This window comes from Bos taurus, chromosome 4 (assembly GCF_002263795.3).
Source record: "Bos taurus isolate L1 Dominette 01449 registration number 42190680 breed Hereford chromosome 4, ARS-UCD2.0, whole genome shotgun sequence".
NCBI classification, from domain to species: Eukaryota; Metazoa; Chordata; class Mammalia; order Artiodactyla; family Bovidae; genus Bos; species Bos taurus.
The window spans coordinates 60,701,537-60,726,784 of record NC_037331.1 but is presented as its reverse complement, the minus strand read 5'-3'; the positions used below and the strand labels follow the sequence as shown (position 1 = coordinate 60,726,784).

At 43.3% G+C, this 25,248-nt stretch overlaps 1 protein-coding gene across 2 annotated transcripts in view; it reads right to left on the bottom strand.

Annotated features, from left to right (window-relative positions):
* Positions 1-25,248, bottom strand: part of AOAH (acyloxyacyl hydrolase) — a 184,766-nt gene that overhangs the window by 5,511 nt on the left and 154,007 nt on the right. For both annotated transcript variants that reach the window (XM_015469383.3, NM_001078096.2), the window contains 5 exon segments: positions 24,808-24,980; positions 18,989-19,047; positions 18,845-18,904; positions 17,499-17,595; positions 10,637-10,713 (listed from right to left, as the gene is read on the bottom strand). In XM_015469383.3, the coding sequence (XP_015324869.2) occupies positions 10,637-10,713; positions 17,499-17,595; positions 18,845-18,904; positions 18,989-19,047; positions 24,808-24,980 (466 nt within the window).

Below are 25,248 nucleotides of genomic sequence, written 5' to 3'. Positions count from 1 at the left end.
TTTCAGCTTTAGCATCATTCCTTCCAAAGAAATCCCAAGGCTGATATCCTTCAGAATGGACTGGTTGGATCTCCTTGCAGTCCAAGGGACTCTCAAGAGTCTTCTCCAACACCACAGTTCAAAAGCATCAATTCTTCGGTGCTCAGCCCTCTTCACAGTCCAACTCTCACATCCATACATGACCACAGGAAAAACCATAGCCTTGACTAGACGGACCTTTGTTGGCAAAGTAATGTCTCTGCTTTTGAATATGCTATCTAGGTTGGTCATAACTTTCCTTCCAAGGAGTAAGCGTCTTTTAATTTCATGGCTGCAGTCAGCATCTGCAGCAATTTTGGAGCCCAGAAAAATAAAGTCTGACACTGTTTCCACTGTTTCCCCATCTATTTGCCATAAAGTGATGGGACCGGATGCCATGATCTTCGTTTTCTGAATGTTGAGCTTTAAGCCAACTTTTTCACTCTCCACTTTCACTTTCATCAAGAGGCTTTTTAGTTCCTCTTCACTTTCTGCCATAAGGGTGGTGTCATCTGCATATCTGAGGTTATTGATATTTCTCCTGGCAATCTTGATTCCAGCTTGTGTTTCTTCCAGTCCAGCATTTCTCATGATGTACTCTGCATATAAGTTAAATAAGCAGGGTGACAATACACAGCCTTGACATGCTCCTTTTCCTGTTTGGAACCAGTCTGTTGTTCCATGTCCAGTTCTAACTGTTGCTTCCTGATCTGCATACAGATTTCTCAAGAGGCAGGTCAGGTGGTCTGGTATTCCCATCTCTTTCAGAATTTTCCACAGTTTATTGTGATCCACACAGTCAAAGGCTTTGGCATAGTCAATAAAGCAGAAATAGATGTTTTCCTGGAACTCTCTTGCTTTTTCCATGACATCACCAGATGGTCAACACCAAAATCAGATTGATTATATTCTTTGCAGCCAAAGATGGAGAAGCTCTATACAGTCAACAAAAACAATACCAGGAGCTGACTGTGGCTCAGATCATGAACTCCTTATTCCCAAATTCAGACTTAAATTGAAGAAAGTAGGGAAAACCACTAGACCATTCAGGTATGACCTAAATCAAATCACTTATGATTATACAGTGGAAGTGAGAAATAGATTTAAGGGCCTAGATCTGATAGGTAGAGTGCCTGATGAACTATGGAATGAGGTTCGTGACATTGTACAGGAGACAGGCATCAAAACCATCTCCATGGAAAAGAAATGCAAAAAAGCAAAATGGCTGTCTGGGGAGGCCTTACAAATAGCTGTGAAAAGAAGAGAAGTGAAAAGCAAAGGAGAAAAGGAAAGATACAAGCATCTGAATGCAGAGTTCCAAAGAATAGCAAGAAGATATAAGAAAGCCTTCCTCAGCGATCAATGCAAAGAAATAGAGGAAAACAACAGAATGGGAAAGACTAGAGATCTCTTCAAGAAAATTAGAGATACCAAGGGAACATTTCATGCAAAGATTGGCTCGATAAAGGACAGAAATGGTATGGATCTAACAGAGCAGAAGATATTAAGAAGAGGTGGCAAGAATATACAGAACTGTACAAAAAAGATCTTCACGACCCAGATAATCACGATGGTGTGATCACTGACCTAGAGCCAGACATCCTGGAATGTGAAGTCAAGTGGGCCTTAGAAAGCATCACGACGAACAAAGCTAGTGGAGGTGACAGAATTCCAGTTGAGCTATTTCAAATCCTGAAAGAGGACACTGTGAAAGTGCTGCACTCAATATGCCAGCAAATTTGGAAAACTCAGCAGTGGCCACAGGACTGGAAAAGGTCAGTTTTCATTCCAATCCCAAAGAAAGGCAATATACTTTGTTACAAAAATGGAACTCTTTAGTAAGACAACCATAAAAACAAACCCTAAACAGTAACTACCTTTTTGCTATATATATATATATTTATTTAATTAACTTATTTTTAAATTGAAGAATAATTGCTTTACAGAATTTTGTTGTTTCCTTTTTGTAATATTTTTAAAGAATAAATTCTTGCAATTCAGAGAAAGATTATATAGACTTCACCAACAATTTATGAGCAACCTTTTAAATTGCTAAATTTAACACTGGGGTTCTACCAGACCAAAGTGAAAAATCTCTGAATTTATTTTTTCTGCAGGAAGAACACATCCAGTCTATCTTGGTAAGATTGATTTTAAACGCCTGCAAGGAAGCCCTCACCACAGGGAAGGCATGGTTTTATTTCTCTGGCCTCTTAATCTGCTCAGAAACACAATCTATTGGACCTGGTTGCTTTTGTTCCCAATTAATTTTAAATTTGTAAGCTTACAATGTGATAGTGGTATAAGATGTGTTTTAAAACATTTAAGGAAAAATGTAAGTTTCCAGCTCCAGCCCGTCTGTGCTGATTCAGTGTGCCACCACTCAAACCACTGCTGCCAGCTGGTGTATAAAGCAAACTGAACAAACACGGTCCTTCATACCTGGGTGACCAGCCTAAATGACCACTATTTGAGGGTTTCCTGGCCCAGAAGGCCCTTTCTCTTCTCTTTCCCCACTGCCAGCAGAGATGCCTTCTTTGAGGGACTCCACAAGTCTGCCATGGACCTGGGGTCCCAGGGACTTACGTGTTGAGACAAATAAAGATCTAGAGGCTATTAAACTTATTTAAAGCCACCCTACTGATTATATATATAGATGTTTGCTTCCAGCAGTGTAAATGAGTCAGGGCTCAAGAAAGAAGAGGGAGTTGATATCATGGAAGATTCACTGCCTGCAGGGAGAGTTTGAAAAGGTTGGTTTGAGTTGCTCCTTGCATGATAAGAGATGAGGCTGTTTTGCAGAGACTTTGTTGGATGGAGTTTCTAAAGGCAGAAGGTGTCAGGAATGTTTAACTAGAGAGTCTCAGCATAGCCAAGAAAACTGGACTTAATATGTTTGTGATTCTTTCAACATTTCCTGTTTACTATTGTCTGATTTTAGACTCAGAGATGTTTTGAGTGCCTTTTCAGATATTTAACTTTGCGAAGATTTTAAAAGGTAGACGTTGAACATATAGAATTGCTGCACCTTCCACAGGTCACCAATCTGGGTCTTGGGTCTTTACCATGATGTTTCTTTTCTAGGACAAACTTTCTTTGCATTTTGTCAGTAGTTTGACAGCTATTCCCAACTCTCTGCTACATCAGCTGTCTCCGGAGGCATCTAGTGATCTCCCAGATCTTCTTTCCAGTGGGTCCTGCTGGGAGGGCCAATAGTTCCGGATTCATGACAGTCACACCTGTGTAATCCCTCTCCTTTGAGTGTGGTGGAACTTGACATTTGCTTTTAACTTCCGGGATATGGCAAAGGTGATGGAACGTTACTCTGAGATTAGGTTGTGTACCATTGTGACTTCTGTTTTGCTGGCAGATACTCTCTGTTGCCGTTTTGTCCTCACTGATGAAACAGGTCACTCAGGTGGCCTCTGAGCAACAGCCAGCTAGGAACTGTTGCTAGCAACATTTTAGTTCCACAAGCCTCAAGGAACTAAATTCTGCATGTGAACTTGGAGGCAGATCCAAGTTAAGCTTTCAAATGATACCCAGCCCTGGAAGACAACTTGATGGCAACCTGGGAGAGACAGTGGAGCAGGATACCCAGTTAACCCATGTTGCTGGCCACAGAAACTGTCAGATAAGTAATGTGCATGGTTTTAAAATCATTTGGTATGCAACAGTAGACAACTAAAATACCTTCTCAATCTTAATCCTGTTTGATCTTTATTTCTCTTCATAATTTGATCCCATGGGCCAACCTCATCCCTGCCAGTGTCTCTAACTCTCACCTAGAAGCAGGTGATTCCCAAATCTGTGTCTCCAGGCCAGACCCCTCTCCTGAGATTAGAACTCATAAACTTGATCTAGTGACTGGATATAGGGCAGGTACCCCAAATTTAGAATGTTCCAATCTTCTCCTGACAAAATGTGGTCCACTGGAGAAAGGAATGGCAAACTACTCCAGTATTCTTTCATTGAGAACCCCATGAACAGTATGAAAAGGCAAAAAAATAGTACACTGAAAGATGAACTCACCAGGTGGGTAGGTGCCTAATATGCTACTGGAGATCAGTGGAGATATAACTTTAGAAAGAATGAAGGGATGGAGCCAAAGCAAAAACAACACCCAGTTGTGGATATGACTGGTGATAGAAGCAAGGTCCAATGCTGTAAAAAAGCAATATTGCATAGGAACCTGGAATGTTAGGTCCATGAATCAAGGCAAATTGGAAGTGGTCAAATAGGAGATTGCAAGAGTGAACATCAACATTCTAGGAATCAGCAAACTAAAATGGACTGGAATGGGTGAATTTAACTCAGGTGACCATTATATCTACTATTGTGGGCAGGAATCCCTTAGAAGAAATGCAGTAGCCACCATAGTCAACAAAAGAGTCTGAAATGCAGTACTTGGTTGCAATCTCAAAAACGACAGAATGGTCTCTGTTCATTTCCAAGGCAAACCATTCAATATCATGGTAATCCAACTCTATGCCGTGACCAGTAATGCTGAAGAGCCTGAAGTTGAACGATTCTATGAAGATCTACATGACCTTTAGAACTAATACCCAAAAAAGATGTCCTTTTCATTATAGGGGATTGGTATGCAAAAGTAGGAAGTCAAGAAACATCTGAAGTAACAGGTGAATTTGGCCTTGGAGTACAGAAAGAAGCAGGGCAAAGACTAATAGAGTTTTGCCAAGAGAATGCACTGGTCATAGCAAACACCCTCTTTCAACAACACAAGAGAAGACTCTACTCATGGACATCACCAAATGGCCAACACTGAAATCAGATTAATTATATTCTTTGCAGCCAAAGATGGAAAAGCTCTATACACTCAGCAAAGACAAGACTGGGAGCTGACTGTGGCTCAGATCATGAACTCCTTATTGCCAATTTCAGATTTAAATTGAAGAAAATGGGGAAAACCACTAGACCATTCAGGTATGACTTAAATCAAATTCCTTATGATTATACAGTGGAAGTGAGAAATAGATTTAAGGGACTAGATCTGATAGACAGAGTGCCTGATGAACTATGGACGGAGGTTCGTGACATTGTACAGGAGACAGGGATCCAAACCATCCCCAAGAAAAACAAATGCAAAAAAGCAAAATAGCTGTCTGAGGAGGCCTTACAAATAGCTGTGAAAAGAAGTGAAAAGCAAAGGAGAGAAGGAAAGGTATAAGCATCTGAATGCAGAGTTCCAAAGAATAGCAAAGAAAGATAAAAAAGCCTTTCTCCGTGATCAGTGCAAAGAAATAGAGGAAAACAATAGAATGGGAAAGACTAGAGATCTCTTCAAGAAAATTAGAGATACCAAGGGAACATTTCATGCAAAGATGTGCTCAATAAAGTAAAGAAATGGTATGGACCTAACAGAAGCAGAAGATATTAAGAAGAGGTGGCAAGAATACACAGAAGAACTGTACAAAAAAGATCTTCATGACTAGATAATCATGATGGTTGATCACTCACACTCACCTAGAGCCAGACATCCTGGAATGTGAAGTCAAGTGGGCCTTAGAAAGCATCACTATGAACAAAGCTAGTGGAGGTGATGGAATTCCGGTTGAGCTATTTCAAATCCTGGAAGAGGATGCTGTGAAAGTGCTGCACTCAATATGCCAGCAAATTTGGAAAACTCAGCAGTGGCCACAGAACTGGAAAAGGTAAGTTTTCATTCCAATCCCAAAGAAAGGCAATGCCAAAGAATGCTCAAACTACCGCACAATTGCTCTCATCTCACATGCTAGTAAAGTAATGCTCAAAATTCTCCAAGCCAGGCTTCAGCAATATGTGAACCGTGAACTTCCAGATGTTCAAGCTGGCTTTAGAAAAGGCAGATGAACCAGAGATCAAATTGCCAACATCCGCTGGGTCATTGAAAAAGCAAGAGAGTTCCAGAAAAACATCTATTTCTGCTTTATTGACTATGCCAAAGCCTTTGACTGTGTGGATTACAATAAACTGTGGAAAATTCTGAAAGAGATGGGAATACCAGAACATCTGACCTGCCTCTTGAGAAACCTGTATGCAGGTCAGGAAGCAACAGTTAGAACTGGACATGGAACAACAGACTGGTTCCAAATCAGGAAAGGAGTATGTCAAGGCTGTATATTGTCACCCTGTTTATTTAACTTCTATGCAGAGTACATCATGAGAAACACTGGGCTGGAAGAAGCACAAGCTGGAATCAAGATTGCCAGGAGAAATATCAATAACCTCAGATATGTAGATGACACCACTCTCATGGCAGAAAGTGAAGAGGAGCTAAAGACCCTCTTGATGAAAGTGAAAGAGGAGAGTGAAAAAGTTGGCTTAAAGCTCAACATTCAGAAAACTAAGATCATGGCATCTGGTCCCATCACTTCATGGCAAATAGATGGGGAAACAGTGGAAACAGTGGATGACTTTATTTTGGGGGCTCCAAAATCACTGCAGATGGTGACTGAAGCCATGAAATTAAAAGATACATACTCCTTGGAAGGAAAGTTATGACCAAACTAGATAGCATATTAAAAAGCAGAGACATTACTTTTCCAACAAAGGTCCATCTAGTCAAGGCTATGGTTTTTCCAGTAGTCATGTATGGATGTGAGAGTTGGATTATAAAGAAAGCTGACCACCGAAGAATTGATGCTTTTGAACTGTGGTGCTGGAGAAGACTCTTGAGAGTCCTTGGACTGCGAAGAGATCCAACCAGTCCATCCTAGAGGAGATCAGTCCTGGGTGTTCATTGGAAGGACTGATGTTGAAGCTGAAACTTCAGTACTTTGGCCACCTGATGAGAAGAGCTGACTCATTTGAAGAGACCCTGATGCTAGAAAAGATTGAGGGCAGGAGGAGAAGGGGACAACAGAGGATGAGATGGTTGGATGGCATCACTGACTGGATTGACATGAGTTTGGGTGGACTCTAGGAGTTGGTGATGGACAGGGAGGCCTGGCTGCTGTGGTCCATGTGATCACAAAGAGTTGGACATGACAAGGGACTGAAGTGAACTGAACCGAATCTTTTCCTTTTTCTGAGTTCCTTGACTTGGTATTTTCACCTCTCTTCATCCAGGTGTCTAATTTTGTGAGTCATCTCCTTCCTACTCATGAAATCCATTCAATCAGCAGGTCTGGCATTATATTCTTCTAGTCCCATTACCCCCTTAAAATGAAGAAGGTATTTCTTAAAATTCTGTTCTACATTTTGGGAATGAGATAAAAAATAAAGTGATTGTTAGTATATCAGGATTTTTCTATATTTGCTTACTTTCACTTAGATGGTGAATACAATCTGGCTCAAAAATTAATATCTATCATAAATTTGAACTTTTAAACAAAATCCATGTTTATACTTAATTACACTTGTCTCTCTGAGAAAATTGGAACAGTTGAATCAATAGTGATTATACACTGTCCCCCTCTGCTTCTCCACCATGGTTTTAGAAAGAAATAGGCCAATAAAATAAAGCCTGCTCCCCTCTTGGTGGTGAGGGGCCAGTAGCAACTGTCTTGCTCAGAGGTACAGGAAATGGTGAGGGGCACTGGACAAAGGTTCGTGTCTACTCTTTTGGTTGGCATTATGTCTGTGCCATCAACATGAGGTCCTGTGACTCAGCTTTGACCAACTAGCTCTTTCAAGATGGGAAAGGGGTAGACTCCTCTAGCTTCCCCATGGTGTAGAAGAATCCATTCACATGCCTTCTGCTATAGGGCACGCCATTGGGAGGAAAGTATATAGGGACATTCGGAGGCTGCCTTGAAGGCTTCAAGTCACAACCCTGTCCTGATGCTGCTCACATCTGTATCTACAGCTCGGATCCCTTCCTGAGCTTGCTGCAGAGACATTCTATAGGATCTTTAAATGCAACTTTTACTAACACCTCCTCAAACCACCCTATCCCCCTAAAGCTGTTCTTGATCTCAGCAGGCAATGTCCTGCTGCTCATCTATCCAATTTCCCAACTCACAAAAGAAGCGTCATGCTTAGCATCTCTTTCTCTTTCACCTTCACATCCAATAAACAACCATGTTTTGTTGATTTAACGGTCTGAATCACTCCAATAGAGGCTTTCTCTCTCCCACTCTCACTACCTCTGTTCAGGCTACCACACTCTCCCACACAAAAGTGTCCTCCAAACAGGTCTCCCTCCCTCTGGACCAAACCATTCTCCACGCCACCACCTCAGGTATCTTTTTAGAGCACAAAGTGAAAGAAGTGAAAGTGTTAGTCGCTTAGTCATGTCTGATTCTTTGCGTGACCCCATGGACTGTAGCCTGCCAGGCTCCTCTGTCCATGGGATTCTCCAGGCAAGAATACTGGAGCGGACTGTCATGCCCTTCTCCAGGGGATCTTCCCGATCCAGGGACTGAACCCAGGTCTTCCACATTGCAGGCAGATTCTTTACTGTTTGAGCCATGAGGGAAGCCCTAAGTCTGGGTATTTTTCCTTCTTGCTGAAAAAACCTTCAATGTCTCCACTTCCATAGCTGAAAGGTCAAATCCCATACAGACCCTATGTGATCTGTCCCTAAATCTCTCTCTTCATCCTTCTCTCTCCGCTCCACTCTCGTGTTCTGTGTCTCAGCCACACTGAAGCACTTTTACTTCCTCCAATGTGCTGTGCTTTCTTTTGTATTCAGGTCCTTGCCTTTGCACTTTCTTTGGCTCAAAATACTTTCTGCAGCCCCTTCCCTCTTCCTGTCACTTGACAAGTCCATAGTCTTAATTCTGAGTTCCCTCATCCAAAAGTTTTTCTCGTACCCCTTTGCTCCATCCCATCTCCCATAATGCTCCCTTAGCATCTGTGCTTGTAAATTAGAGGCATTGACTACTTTACATTTAATTATCTGTTTACTTCTCATTCTCCCACTCTATCCTATAATCTCCTTAACCGGCAGGGGTAGTTTTTTGTTCATCCTTGACTTCTCACTGTATTTGATACCGGATAGGCACTCAGTACACATTCTTGGGTGGCAATTCGCCATCTAGACTGTTCAGCTCAACATACAGGCTAAGTAGGCAGGCTTTAGGCATATCTCTCCATTGTCATCCACTTTAGTCATAGCTCCGCCCACTGTGGCCCACTCCATCACCCACTCCCAGCATGTGAACGAATTTCTCAGGAACGACTGAAGATTATAGCACACACTGATTTTCAGCTTTTGACTCTGTTCACAACAATTAGTTATTGGTGAAACCGTCTGAGTGCAAGAAAGAGCCCCAATCTGACAGAACTTGAACCCTAATGCTATTTTAAGAGGCAGGGACACAATACTCTTTTGATAGATCAGACAGATATGTCCCAAGGGATACAACAAAGCTGTCTTTGACCCTCTTCTTTTTAGTTTGTTCCTCATTACTCCCCATCCGACCATCTCCTCTCGTCCCTGTTCTTGGTAGAGTCAGAGGGTAAAATTCTGTGATGTACAAAGAACGATAAGAACTACTACCTCATTACTGCCAGAAAGCAGGTCTCCACGTGAACTATTCTAAAATCAGACATCATTGAGGGGAGGGGGCAAACTCTAATATTTAAGCAGCTTCTAGTCAATAATTCTCTGGATCAACATATCCAAGCGATACACAGGAAACTTAGATATTCTGAAGTGCATTACTTAGATTTTTTGGGTTGTTGCTATTTAACACATGGGCGTTTAATATTCACTTTAAAATTTACCCAGCATCTATGGGACTCCACTGTCCATCATCTGATGGTGGAAAAGCGGTCTTCCTTTTCTTTTGAGATAACTCTTAACCCTGCCCATGGGTACTCATGGGACCTAGAACTCGAGGGAAGGAGAACGTGGTTCTCTTCAAGCTTCTGCAGCGATGATCAGGCCTCCCTGTGGCCTGACTGACCAAAATGTAACAAGTGGCCGAGATAGCCCCGCCCCCGGTTCTTTTCCTATTTTCTGTATAAAGAGATATTATAAGGAAGTCCAGTATATAGAACAGATAAAAGAGGAACTTCCCTGGCTACAGCCAGGATAATGGACAGAATGAAGACAGGAGGGGACAGCATCCAACCTTCCAGCTCCCCTTGCTCTGTGAAGAGACCAGAGCAGAACTACTTTCCAGAATTGTCCCTTGGAATCCTAGATGGGAAACAGCTTTTACAGCAGGATATTGCCAAGGACATTGTTCTCCTCTCATACAATTCTCATTTTCTAGAATGATCTGTAGAAGAAATTTCTCACAGAAATTTCTCTAATTTCCAGGAATCCTTCTGATTTTTTTTTCTGAGTACTTAATTTATTTTTTTTTTTATCTTTTGAAGGCCATGGTTTATGCCTCTCTTTGCATCAGCCTCTTGGAAAGCCTGGAGTTGATTCTGTGGGTCCTTGCAGGGAGTACCTTAGGAATTTCTGGGACAAATCATGAATTGTAAACATTAAGTCAGGAATCCAGGTATCATTTCTATCTCATTTTCCTTTTACTCTGATTTTTACTTTATTCTTTAAAATGAATATTAAATTAATTTAATTTATGTTTATCTTCTATCTTACACATATATGTATATCACTTCAAACTCTTTCTGGAATAAAACAGGATAAAAATGAACATATGGATGCATATAATGAAAAAATAACAACTTTTAGCAACCATCATGTGACTGCTCTTACCTCATTAGGGTGAAATCCATCCACAGGTTCGATGAGCTGCCAAGGCTGCCCACCTCTCCTTTGCCACTCCTCCGTGACTGCAAGGCAGACACACACAGAATTAGAGACATGCTTTTCTGAGCAGTGGTCAACACCCAGAATAAGGGCTGTGAAGGATGCTCCTCCTGGGCTGATGTTTACCCAGCCACATCTGCCTCTGAGTCATTGTTTCAGGATGGGGGTTTTCTAAACAGAAGTGATATTTCCATTGTATCAGTTTCCCCCTTTAACTCAAGAAGAAAAACATGTGATAGTGTTGGATGAATGTGGTTTGTAGAGTAAGGGGGGTGGGAGGGAAGGGTGAGCTGTAAAATATTCAACATTGATTTAAGTCCATCTCATTTCTCAGTGACCAGAACAGAATTTCAGAAACAAGAGAAAACTATTAAACTAACCTTTCCTTTCATGGGTTGCCATTTCCAGACACTGCCTGCATATATCAAGCCATCATCATTAAAACTCACATAGTTCTCAGAAATATAATTACATAAAATGATCTCAACATCACATGTAGAGCATAGCTACAGAGAAAACACTATGAGCCTTAAAATGATGAGCAGCAATAAAACTGTTCTTCAACAGGGGTGAAACCCAGGAATGTCAGTTGCCCCAAGGCAATAGCACAATGAACTCTACATTGTAATATCATATTGTCAATAAGGATTTCTCAAGGAAATTTCAAATCCCCAGAAAACCTCCAGAGAGAAAATTGTGAGACCTACCGTTACTAGAGTAGCCCACCATGTCCTCACTTCCCTGGTGTCCTGAGAAGGGAGTGGGCACAGCTGTGATTCCCCCAGTTCCTCCCTCCTCGTGCGTATGTGTTCAATCACTGGTTGTGTCTGGCTCTTTGCAACCCTGTGGACTGTAGCCCATCAGGCTCCTCTGTCCATGGGGATTGTCCAGGCAAGAATACTGGAGTGGGTTGCCATTTCCTACTCCATCTTCCCTCCTCACTCCGCAAAAACTCAAGGGCAGGGATCTGTGCCCTCTTGCCCCACCCCCCACTTTTTATCTCCCTTTGCCCCAAGGGAAGAATGAAAATTCTATTAGGGGCTCTGACTGGACAAAAGAAGCTGGACTTCCCTGGAGCTGAATCAATACTATGCTGCTTTTGTAATTAGTTCTAATATCACGCCAGGCCATTTATACTTGCAGTCCAATCCCTGTCCCCAGATCAGATCAGATCAGATCAGTCGCTCAGTCATGTCCGACTCTTTGCGACCCCATGAATCGCAGCACGCCAGGCCTCCCTGTCCATCACCAACTCCTGGAGTTCACTCAGACTCACGTCCATCGAGTCAGTGATGCCATCCAGCCATCTCATCCCCAGAGGGGCTGCAAATACTGCTGCCCTTCTCACAGCACAGGAGACAATCCCTGCTGGTGGTTTGGAGTCTTACGCTGGATTACCAGTTCCTGTTGGCTTTTTCCCTGCCTGAATGGCCACCACTGAGCCACTCTCTTATACTTTGTGTTTTACTGGGTTTTATTGGAGTGTTCTAGAAGAAACAGCTATTGGAAAATGGCCTTTGCATTTGTTGTGACACTCAAATCAATGACATTGTCCACTGTGTCCTCCACATGTGGTCCTGAGGGAGACTGCTTCATGCTGGTAAATGATGTATCTCTCTGAAGGAGTAGCATATATCTGATCTTCTGATAGGAAGCTTAGAGTTGCAATGATGCTGAAACCACACTAACCCTTATGAAGACTTATTCTGCTGAACCAGCTTGCAGACCTCAACAGTTTCTTGCAGTTGGCCACAGGGACCCTGTGAAAGACAGAGCCTTGGGCAAGCTTGCCTGGCTCCAGCTTCAGTCTGCCTGGCTGTTCTGTTTTTCAGGCATGACCTTGGAATCAGATTTTCTGTTTCATGTTAAACTCCGGCTGCTGCACCTTAACCTCTGGCCCTGAAGCTGAAGCACCTGTGGGCTGTGCTGGCCTCCTGGGTGCATAGTGCTGCTCCCGCCCAGCTCTGCTCATCTGTCTTACCTGCTGTGAGCTCCCAGTGTTTGGCTCAGGCTGTTCCTTCTCCCCTTTGATTGACCAGGAGATGATGGGCCAGTTTCCTACTCACTTTTTTGGGGGGTCCTGTTTTTCTACTTTAGAATTTTACACTGATTCTCTGAGTCACTGTCAATCTGACTATCCAACCAATTACCCTTAATGGAGCACCAGGCATTTGGAAAGGTTTCTTCAAAGTCAGTGTCACCCATTACTGAGCCCACTCCATACTTTTTGCTCTTCTGTATGATCAGCCTTATCCCTGTCTTGCAGTCCCAAGAGTTTCTAAAACAAAAATCAATAATGATGCAGAAAGGTCCAGCCCAGGTTAAGACATCAGCCTCCCAGATTATCTATCCCAGGAGAGGTGACCTCGCTTCTATGCTACTTGTGCTCTCTCACCTCACCCAAGTTCTCAATGAGCTTTTCCACCCTTTCTCTTGCTTCTCCCTTTATTTTCAGTTTGGTTTCCCTTATGCTGAACAAGTGTGAAAAAGAAAAGAAAGAGAGAAAGAATCTCTATCCAGTGTTAAGTAATTCCCAGTCCATGTTAGACCATGGAAAGCAAGCCCAATGAAGACCTCAGAAAGCCTGATGAGAAGCTATAGAGTTGGATGAATAAGACATGAGGATTGTATTAATAAGATGGACAGCAAGGCATGGGTCTGACCTGGACCACCCACACATCCTCTGATCCAGCAGGGGCATGAAGTTCCTTACAGTATTTTCTGGCTCTCCTTGTTTGCAGAGAAGGTTCATCAACAAATTCAATCTAAACTTGTGCCTTTACTGGCTAAGAGAACATTCGGAAAGGAATTACAGTAATCTAGAAAGCTGGAAAATCCACAGTGGAAAGCAAATTTGAGCCCATAAGTGAAACAAATTTGAGCCTATAAGTTTAAGCCAAGATGGTGTTCCTGGAGAGAAATGTTTACTGAGAGCCCCATATTATAAATACCAGACTTCTTATAACTATGTTTCTCTAGTGTGATTAAACGCTAGCCTTAACCAAGCTTAAAGTTAGTCTAGACTGTTTCCATTTTGATTTGAATTTTATGTGCATTACTAACTACTAAATGAAAAACTATTTCCCTTAGAGGAAGGGAGAGGTGGTGATGGATATTATACTTCATGGAACAAATTCAGTCATCAGAATTAATGACTGTTTTTTAAATGAAAAGGAATGGTCATTCCTTCTACTCCCTTGGAGGCTTGATCTCATAATGTAGGATCATTTTCTCACATGATGATTCTATCTTTGAGGGTTACCAGTCACTAAATATCTGTAGACATCAGAATTACAACACTTACAGGAAGAGTCAGTAACTCACAGGCAAGAGTTTAAGGTTTCACCTGTGTTATGACCAGACAGAGTTAGATAGAATGATCCTTTTTAGTTTGTTTATCTCAGGATGAAATTTTGCTCTTTAGAATAAATACAATTGTAGACAGTAGTCTCTATTTCTTCCTGACTGATTTTGGCGTGGGATGTCCAAGCAGGGTATCATGGTAAATTGGTCAGTTTCCTTCCTACCTGGGACCATAATTAAAAATAGGTATACGAATTCCATTTTTTTCTTTGGAACAGCTGATTTAAAGCTCTTGAATCAGCATGAACGATCTCTTGGGATATGGTACCTACTGTATTTTCTTTATTGGTAAAGTCAAAACTTTGCTAATAACCAGTTTTTCAGAGATGCAATAGAAATCACAGGAGAAGACTCATAGAACATTTGCTAGCTCCTTGATGAACAGCAATATTAGCAGATACTTAAAGAAAAATCTGAGTTCTGGTCAGATTTCATGGCTATTGGTCATTTTACAAACACACGTGGGGGAACCAGGTTTATTCTAATTGAGTTGTCTTAGAAGCTGAGGGAAGCTGGTGGAATATTTAAAGTGTCAGTGAAAAAATGGCCTTGTCAGTCAAGTGGCATTTTCCTTCCCCCATTTGGGAGGTGTGGTAGAGATGAAGAAAAAGGACATCACCTGCTCAGGCTGGCATTTCCTGAAGGGAGAAAAAAATTACTGCCTCTGTTTAGCTCATAACCAGTTGGAGGATGAGTCAGCGAGAGACAGAAAAAGTCTTTAAGGTGAGCAATCATCTTTTGGAGCTGGACTGAGGCTGTCAGAGTGGAGAACAGACAGGTCTCATGTCTACCCTTGAGGGACAGGGACCCTCAACAGTCATTTGCTCTGCCTCAGGGTGTAAAATTGTGAATTACATATGAAAGTAATATTTGTGATGCTCAAATGCAGTATAGCAATGAGAGCAGAGATTTTCACGTGACTACTGAGACTGCAGATTTAGTAAATGACTCCATAGAGTTTCCCAGGAGGTGCAGTGGTAAAGAAACTACCTGCCAAGGCAGGAGACACAAGAGATGTGAGTTTGATCCCTAGATTGGGAAGATTCCCCTGGAGGAGGGCATGGAAACCTATTCCAGTATTCTTGCCTGGAAAACTCCATGGACAGAGGAGCCTGGTGGGCTACAGTCCACCGGGTCACAAAGAGTTGGACACGACTAAGTGTGTGTGTTGGAGGCTATGCATGGAGATGGATCTGGGAGTGGATGCGCCTTCTGCCTGCCCTGTAAAAATGCTAGTCTCAAGGTAGGCATTCTTTTTGGAGTAGTCTAACACTGGGCATCGGTGAAGACGTCACCACAGACGTCCTGAAAAGTAGATAGAGATTCCAGCTCTTTCAGAAGTGCACGTAGCTATTAAATGTGGGATGCTGAATCAGATGTTTTCAGAGGCAGATCCCAGGGTACCATTTCCTCTGTCTCCCCTCTCCCTCCCACTGCGTCTTCTCTAGTGGAGACTAACCTCATATGGAGAAGGCAAAGAAATCCCTGTACCAAAACTGGCCCTTCAATACCAGGAAATTCAAAAATTTCAGGAAATTCCTTGAACTACTGATGAGAACTGACAAACAAGGAGAGATACCTAGGAGGTTTCTCAGTAAGATGGTCAATCACCATGTTGATGTGGCGTGTTCAGTTTAACTGAAACTTTTAAATTGCATTTATTGCTGCTCTGAGGATAAGAATGTGCTGAGGAACCTCTGCTTCCAAGCATGTGGAATGCTGGTAAGGATGGGGTCTGGGAGGAAGCTCTTTTCTCTATCTTTCATGAAGAGAAGGACTGTTCTGTTTTGTTAACTATATTCCCAGCACCTGTACAGCACATAGGAGGGCTTAGTAAAAATATGATGATTAAGTGACTAAGTTCTTAATCTTGGAGCATTATCGGATCCCCACTGATTAAGTTTTAATGTGTGTACGGAACATCTGTGGATTATGTCCAGATGCAGACAGACTCTGATTAGGCAGGTCCTAATTAGGAGTGGGGCCTCGGGCTCTGCATTTGCTGTATGGATCCCGTTCATTCTGAACTGTGTATTAAGTGGCCAGGGTATGAGAGAATGGTGCTCTTTCCTAGGTGCTGGTTATGTTCCAGGCATGGCATTTAGGAGGATTATACATTGTTTCACGCAATCATCACAAAGACTTGTTGTGTAGATACAGTGTCTCTGTTTCCAGGTCTGGAAAGGAGAGTTTGAAAATGTTCAGGGACTTTCCAACAGTCCCAAAGATAACAAATGACAGAGCTAGAGATCACTGTGGAAATGAGAAAGTCTCTAGTGAAAGCTAGGCATTATTATATTTTTAAAACCTTTATCTACATTCAGGGTTGGTGATGATCAAAGATTACTTAGTGGTACATTTGTTTTCACCAGGAATTCATTAATGAGGCTTCAACTCTGCATTTTAATGAGAGGTTATTTATCAAAATGTCTCTCCCCATGAGGGAAATACGTATCACCTAGGCAGGAAATCTAGTTAAGAGAGATCAGTCTTGTTGAAAAGATGTTCAGAATTGAAGTACTAGAGTCTACAATGCAAAACGTGTCAGCTAATGCAACATTTGATAATTCATGATGGCCATCTGCTTCATCCCAGATGCTTGGGCTGGGGGAGCTGGAGGTGGGGAGATAGAGATGATAAACTCCTTATGAGAAATCGTCCATCCTTTGCACATACTGCAAAGCTTTTCGTTAGCATCATCTCAGCTGGCAGTCAAACAACAGAGGCTTTTGTCTTGTATAACAATTACTTAGAAATGAAAATGGGACTGGAAGGATTAAAGTCAATAGATAATAATTTTTCAGAGTCAAGATGTAAAGGATAAATCCAGTAATCATGCTTGCTTTCTTGTGACCGCTTATCAGTGACCCCAGTGTTTGGAGAGAGTGCTAGAAAAGCAGCAGCAATGTTTTTTCCCGAAAGCTGGCATATGGTTTGTCCATTTTACCATAGGCATCTGAAGTCCCTCCCTTGGAGACTCTGATTTGTTTCATCATGTGAGGGGGCTGGGAATCTGCCTTGCTTTGAGTCCTTAGGGAATCCAGTGCCCATGAGAAGAGACATGGGCTTATCCCTCAGGCCTCTCACATCCTTAGCCCATTCATAAGCAGGGCATTACTAAACTGTCAAGAATAAGTAAGATGATTTCACTGACCTGTTGGCTCCCAGCCCAGAGCCGTTTCCGACTGGTCACTGGCTCTATTGCTGCAGGGATTCTAAAATAATGGTGAAATAAGGAAGCGATGCTAAGCTTCCACCTTTCCAGAAAGAGTATCATACTTTATTTCTTCCAATACTCAGAGCTATTAATGTGTCAGGATGGGCAACAGTGACCGTGTCCCTGCTACTGCCTGTTTGCTTGTAAACAAACACCTTGCCCAGGCAGGCTCTAAATGGTGGCTGCTGCTTTTGTCTTGTGTCAATACCTAAACCAAGCAAAACTTACTTTCTTGGAAGTCGAAATCTAAGTAGAAAAGGTCGAAGTTTGTAAATTTCTGGCTGGTTGCAATTTTTTTCAGCGTTTTGGAGAGTTGTTCTGCTCTCTGAATACAAAGGAAACAGGGAGAATTTCATGAAACCTAGACTTGGGCTTTAGGGAGATAATTCAGGCAGAATAAAGAAATCAATAGTTCCCACTCCCACCCCCACTGCAAGTCATCAGCAGAGAGCAGCTCTGCATATTAAATTCTGTTCATGCACAAATGGCCAACTGTTAAAATTCATTAGGAACCAAATCAGTGCAAATTAAAGTAATAAGATACCATTTTCTCCCCATGGTATTGTCAAGGAAAAGATGAACAATTGTGATAATAAAGAGTATTGCCATGGGATATGTGATTGAGAATGTCAATTTGTTTAACCTTTCTAGAGAACGGTTTGGTGATATGGATCAGATCTGGTGTACTCTTTGACCTAATAATTTTCTAGGAATTTATCTTAAGAAAATAGACATGCCACACAAAGACATACATTTTTATATATAAAAAGGTTCATCACAATGCTATATATCATAGTGGAAAATTAGAAACAACTCATATATCCAACACCAAGGGATGATATAAACCATGATATATTCATGCACTCTGTATTCTAAAATGATTACAAAATAACGATGTAGAGGAAGAATTATGAACATTAGAAGGTATAAAACAATACATGTGTTCTGATACTATGCAGGCAAAGTCCCCAAAATATGAAAGTAATACTGGAAAGACATACATATTAATTTTGGGTGGTGAGATTTTGAGTGATTTTTGTTAATGTTTTTTGTATTGTTTTACATTCCAAAGTTTTAAAAAATTGAAACATATTTCCCTTGTAAAAACTTTTAAATAAATTCCTTACAAAGAGATTATTTACCATCTGTGAAAGAAATGTGGGAACCTTTTTCAGAGAAGAAAGGAAGGCTCTGGGGCATCTGGTCCTCCCTTGCCTTGGGAGACTTCCAGCTCTGTGTCTACCTAACCTTGCTCACTTCTCTGATTCTACAAATATGTCTAGGACAAGCTTTCACAGACATCTCTGTGTGTGCGTACATGCGTGATGTGCATCCAAGAGAGGCACACAAAGAGAAACTGGCAAGATGACAGGCTCAGGGAGGCAGAGTGGAGAGACAGGGCACCCCACATTCTCTTGGCTCCTCAAGCATCCAAGAGTTTGAATTTGTTTTTTTTTAATTCACCACCTTGGAGGACATTGCCCTGCCAAAACCCCATCCCCAGTGAAAGTCCTGCAGCAAACACAGGGAGAGAATGCTCAAAGATGGGATCAAAGGACCCACAACAGCCCTACCTCTGAAGTGAGAGTCCGCAGCGTCTTGTTGGAAGACATCCAGCCATGGCAGGGGCTGACCTGAGAGCAGGAAAACACTTTGAATACAGAAGAATGGTGCGAGTCGTGGGAACATGACCTTGGAAGCAGTCAGCGTGAGCTCACCTGGAGACAGTTGAGGAAGGAGTAGAAGTGCGCGTAGGTCACGTCCTTGTTGAGCTGGCCTGGAAAACAGAGGGATCTGGCCTGTGGCACGCACTCAGAGATACAGCAGCCAACGAGGGACCCTGATGGGTGATCCTGCCTCCCTTGAAGGAGGCTGGGGTCCCCAGGGATCTTCCCGGGTTTTGCACTTGGTATTGCTCTTGAGGAAGCCTAGGTTTTCCTTCTTTCTGAGCTCCCTAGACATTGAGACCCAGAGTTGGGGAGAAGCCCTAAGGAGTTCACTCCCATCTTGAGCTCTTGTCATGGGCTAGGGCAGGACTCCAGGGAGAGGGATACAGGGCACCATATGGACCAGAACACCACTAATGAAGGACTTGGCAGAGCAGCGGGTTTCTCCCGGCAATGGTATCAAACATGGGGCCCAGGGAGCATGCAAGGTGTAGTTGACCAAATCCTCCTTTTGTGTCTATGAAACACTGAAGTCTGACCCAATTAAATAAATATTCCAATTATGACAGGACAATCGAGTGTCTGAAGGTCTGATCATGCTCTATTTTATAGTTTGGTGAACTGAAGGTTTCCGCAAGTGCTTGGGCAGCCATCGAATGGGAGCAGCTAATGTTATACCCCTTCACGGCCCACAAGTTCTCTTACATGAGCCCTCATTCATAGATAGGCTCTATTTTTGGTGCTTTTGGAGCAAGTTAAAGAAGTACATAAGAATAAAGTGATAAGCACCAAATGCAAGCTCATGCAGAGTCTTTCCAAATATCACCTCTAGATCCAGAATCTGGGGGCATAATTTATTTTCTCTTCACACCTCCCACCCCTGGCCCTTCCACCATATCCCCTGCTCCCCACCCGCTCCCTCCCCTACTTCACCCCAGAGGCAATTCAACTTTCATGCTGCAGCTGGGACACAAAATCCAGGCTCTCCGGCATTTCAGGGGTGAATGACTGATGTCTTATCCATTAACACTTCTCTCACGCCCGAAAAAATAAAGGAAAATAATAGGGCCTATCTCGGAGCGAAGAGAAAGATTGAAGGTGATAGAACACAGTCTTATTTTTCACTTATACCTCAGATCAGTTAGACTGAAAGATAGATTCAATTTTCTTGTCGTAGGGGAAAAATATATTATGTCTCTGTGTGGGTGAGTGAATCCCAGGACTGGAAAACTGCAGGCTTATTATCGCCATTAAAGTCACAGTGACATGCGGGGCCTTCTCTGTGCTCCGAAGGTGTCTGCGTTTTCACATTTTAGATGAATCCCAAGCCACTGGCTCTTGTCTTCACTTTTATTTTATGGACTCCACATGGAGCTCTCAGCTCCCATCTTTCTCCAAGATCCCGCTCTCCGTCACTGAGTCTGCTTTCCCTCTGTGTGTGTGTGTGTCTGTGTGTGTGCGTGCGTGTGTGTGTGCATGTACTTTTGCAATTTGCCTCTTTTCTGCGTGTGTCCCTGCCTGTCTCAGCCTAGCCCAGCTGCAATGACTGACACCTCCAACCTGCATCGCCACCCTTAACTCTCCACTGCCGGGAGGCCTTGGCTCTTGCTGACCCAGCCCCTGAGTGCCAGCCTTTCCTCTGCCATCTTGTTTCTTTGTTGGTACTGGGGCCATGTAACAAACCTTAGAGAGCTTGGCTGGGGCCCTGACAGCCTGCTTGGCCCTGACTCTCACCCAGTGGCCTCTCTCTGTCTTTCCCCTGCCTGGTGGCTGAAGTCTCTTCAACCTGCCGGAAGTGGCACCTCATGCCTGATCACAAGAAACATTTCTACACCATCTTCTTCCTCCTCTGAAAGACTGGACTTCACTGATATCCACAGGGACTGGAGTTTATCCTGCTCCTGGATGCTGGAGAAGTCATCTGCTGTCTCCCCTGTGGGGGCTAAGCCGATCCATAGTCTTTCTGCGTCCCAGCTTACTCCCCTCTTCTTGCTATGCTACTGCCGAGGTCCCAGCAAACGTTAGGATGAGACTACAAGGCATATCCTCCTTCTGGATCATCTCCTAGTCCCTTTTCCTTCCCCTCTATGTCCTGGCTATTCTGGTTCTGTGTCTAATTGGATCAGGTTGATGGAGAGGAAGTTCTTAGGTGAGTAGGTAGGTCTGTGGATGGGATAAGGGCATATTAACTGTAGTTAGAAGATAAATAGGAGAGATGTAATGGGTTGGTTTCCCTTCTCTCTGGTATTTCTGCCTATTAAAGGTTAGGGTGTCTGGGTCTGGTCTAAGATCTTTGGATCTTCGTTCCCACAAGACAGGAACCAGCAGTGAAGCAGGTTAATGCTGGGTCAGTCTCAGGGCTTGGTTGCTTTGCCCAGGTTAGGGTGAATCTCGTCTTAATCAATAGACAAACACCTGAGTCTGGTTCCCGGGTCATAGTGCTCCAAAGATTGGAGGTGGAGCAGAAACAGAATGGAGACAATGCGAAGGCAGCAGCCCCCTACTCAACCGTGTCGTCTTACGTGAGTTAGGAGCCTGCCAGAGGAGGAATGAGGATGCTGGGTAAATCCCACCTCCTTCCCCAGTCTGTCTAGGAAGGACCCTGATGCTTCTTGAGGAATTCAACACTTATTTCCCATGGCAACCAGACAGCAGGGATAATTTAAGATATGAATAATAACTGAAAAACATTAGACATTTTAGGTGGTTTCAACTTTCTCCCTAATTGGATCCCCCTCCCCCACCCCCAATGCACCAAACTAGGGTTGTTTATATAGAACACACTTGTTCCACCTTTTGCTTTAGTGCTGTGAAATGCTAGTCTAGATCAGCGGCTGGAGGGAGGCTGTTTGAGGATAAGACAAAGCCTAGGGCTGGGTTTCTCAGCCTTGGTACTGTTGACAGTCATGGTTGTGGAGGGGCTGTCCTGTGCACTGTAGGATGTTTAGGAACATCCTTGGATTCTAACCCTTGGATGCCAGTAGCACCCTGTATCTCCAAGTGTGATATGGTGGGGTTGGGTGGGTAGTCCCTGGATGAGAACCACTGGCTGAGAGAATCCTCCAAGTGATTGAGTTCCTGATCAATCACCTTTTTCCTCTCCTTGCTCTCTTCCAAATTATGTAGAGTCATTTGTAAATACTATGGTTGAGTCAAGGGAATTGCATGGCATATCTGAAAAAACTTATGTATGCAGTCTAACTTCAGTTCATGGAAAAGGAATGGGATTTGAAGTCAGAAAACCCAAAGTCAAGTCCCTAGTGGTGTGAGAGAGTAAATTGGGAGCACATTTCCCCTGCCTCCAAGTTCCCTTCTCTAAGCATTTCTTAGTGTGGGTGAAATCTAGGAATCTGAAAACATCTGTTGTGCCATGCTTAGTCACTCAATCATGTTCGACTCTTTGGAACCCAGTGGACTGTAGCCTACCAGGCTCCTCTATCCATGGGGATTCTCCAGGTAAGACTACTAGAGTGGCTTGCCATGCCGTCCTCCAGGGGATCTTCCGAACCCAGGGATCAAACCCAGGTCTCCTGCATTGCAGGCAAATTCTTTACCATCTGTGCCACCACGGAATCTGAAAATATCTGTTAGGGGAACTGAAATTTTCATCCCCAATGGCTCAAAGAGATATTCTCAGCCCAAGTGGTTGTCCTTCACATGTCCAGGGCAGCCCAGAATGGAGTAAAGTTCACTGTGTAATCACACGATCGTTTCTTCAGGGTGTGGTCGAAGCCATGTGAACAGGTGGAACATGCTTTCCTTATGAAAGGCTAAACTATGTTTTCTTAGACAACAATAACATTCATAGTATATTTCATAACTGAAGAAGAAAATTACTTTAGTCCGTTGGTAGGGAGTGTGGTATGTGGACATCTCCTATCGTCCCCCAGTAAGGGGAACTCAGTGAAGGGATCAGAGCCCTTTGAGAGCTGGTTAGAGAGTCTCTGCTCTTTTCTTGTGTGGGGAAGGGTGGAACTTGCTGAGGGAGGTAGTAGGGAGGTTAGATTAAACAGGAACTGCAGGAAGAAGCAATGGCAAGCCACTCCAGTACTCTTGCCTAGAAAATCCCATGGATGGAGGAGCCTGGTAGGCTGCAGTCCATGGGGTCTCAAAGAGTCTGACGCGACTGAGCGACTTCACTTTCACTTTTCACTTTCACACAATGGAGAACGCAATGGCAACCCACTCCAGTGTTCTTGCCTGGAGAATCCCAGGGACAGGGGAGCCTGGTGGGCTGCCATGCATGGGGTTGCACAGAGTCGGACACGACTGAAGCAACTTAGCAGCAGCAGCAGGAAGAGGACATGAGAGGACTGAAAAGACACAGGGATGTTACGGATGCAAGGGAAAGCTCTCGCCTCCACCCACTATGGAGGACACAAAGGAAGGAGTTTCGGGTCACCCCCCTCTGAATTGCTCATCTGACTCACAAGAAACTGCTTGTACCTCCAGGGTTGGTCTAAGGAGGCAGACCTGGCAATACCAGGGAAGGGACAGTCTCTTTCCATGAGAGACTGGCACAGGTGCTGTGGATATGGGGCTGAGATGATGGTCCCCAGGCCTCTCCCTGTAGATGCCTCTCTGAGAGGCCTGAGGCCAGCGCTTCCCATCTGCCCTTTGTTTAATTTTCTCTAGTAACACTCAGCCTTCTCTGACTTTTGGAATCTTTATCCCACTGTAACCTAAGCCTATGCTGGCTGAGATTTTTGACTATAATGTTCACTGATGGTTACACAGTGTCTTGAACAGCACATAGCATACAATGAGTATTTTTTGAAAGGACATTCTTCCCTGAAACACAGAAAAAGAACCCTGCTACACCCAGGTTACATATACAATAAGCTGTGCAACATTTGGCAAGCTACCCAACCTTTCTGAGCCTTAGTTTTTTTCATCAATCAAGTGGAATGAACAGAAACATTTATCCTACAGAATTGTTTTAAGGATCAGTAATGGCAGCTCTTCCCAAGGTGAATTACTACTACTTGCCCAATCTTTGTAAAGCAGCATCTGGAATGCTACACATGCTATCAGAAATTTCCTGGAACTTTAAAGCATTTCAGGGCCAAGAACTCCAAGAATGTAGAAGCAGGAACCAAAGCTTCTGGAGGACTGTGTTCTGTAGAACTCCCAACTGGTCACTAGAGTGCACAGAAAGTAAAAGTGAAAGTCGCTCAGTTGTGTCTGACTCTTTGTGACCCCACGGACTATACAGCCCATGGAATTCTCCAGGCCAGAATACTGGAGTGGGTAGCCTCTCCCTTCTCCAGGGGATCTTCCCAACCCAGGGATTGAACCCAGGTCTCCCACATTGCAGGCAGATTCTTTACCAGCTGAACCATCAGGGAATCCCAAGAACACTGGAATGGGTAGCCTGTCCTTTATCCAGCAGATCTTCCTAACCCAGGAATTGAACCAGGGTCTCCTGCATTGCAGGTGGATTCTTTGTCAGCTGAGCTACCAGGGAAGATTCAGGGTGCACAGAAGCCATTAGAATTCCGGCCACCAGGGGCCGCTCACCACTGAGGTCTGGAGAAATCCTTCCCTTGGACTTACTTGTCCCCTTTCTGTCTCTTGTTTGGACTTCGTTGGCTTGTTCTGTGTTCTGTATCTCACCTTCAGCGAAGGAGTTTCCTTATTTAAACTCGTACCTTTCAATTTGTCCAAATTCTTTACTAACTGTGTCTGCCCTGTCTGACTTTGATATGGTTCTGGCCACCTTTGGATACTGACCTTTAGATCCTATACCTGGGTACTCTCTCCTTGATTGGTTCTGGTGACATTTAAGGTGTATTCTTATATAGTTGAGCTACATATATTTGAATTATGAATACACTGACATTGTTAAAGAGTAAAAGAATCTCTGATACCAAGAGGATGATATCTGTCATGCAAATGATCCCAGAGAAATCTTCCATCTGGTAAGCCATATAAAATAACATGACTGTCATTTGGCAGGTGGGAATCTAGATACTGCAGAGTCTGCATGACCTTGGAGTACAATTTCTCAGGAGTGGTCATTTCTGGGAGAGGATCAATATTCCTGTTGGCAAAAGAAACAGAAAACATCTTAGTAGGTTATAAGGATAAATGCATGCAAATACACTTCCCTGCCCATGACACACACACACTCTCTCTCACACACACACTGATTATTTATTTGCAAAATATTTCTGACTTTAGGACTCTCTTGTGATTAGGAGGGCCACTGACAGGTCTGGCCTACGAGTTGTGAGCAGCAATGGCATTTGTCATGTTTGGTTGTATGAGAGCCAACATACATCTGTGTCTCTTTTGGGTATCTAGGATAC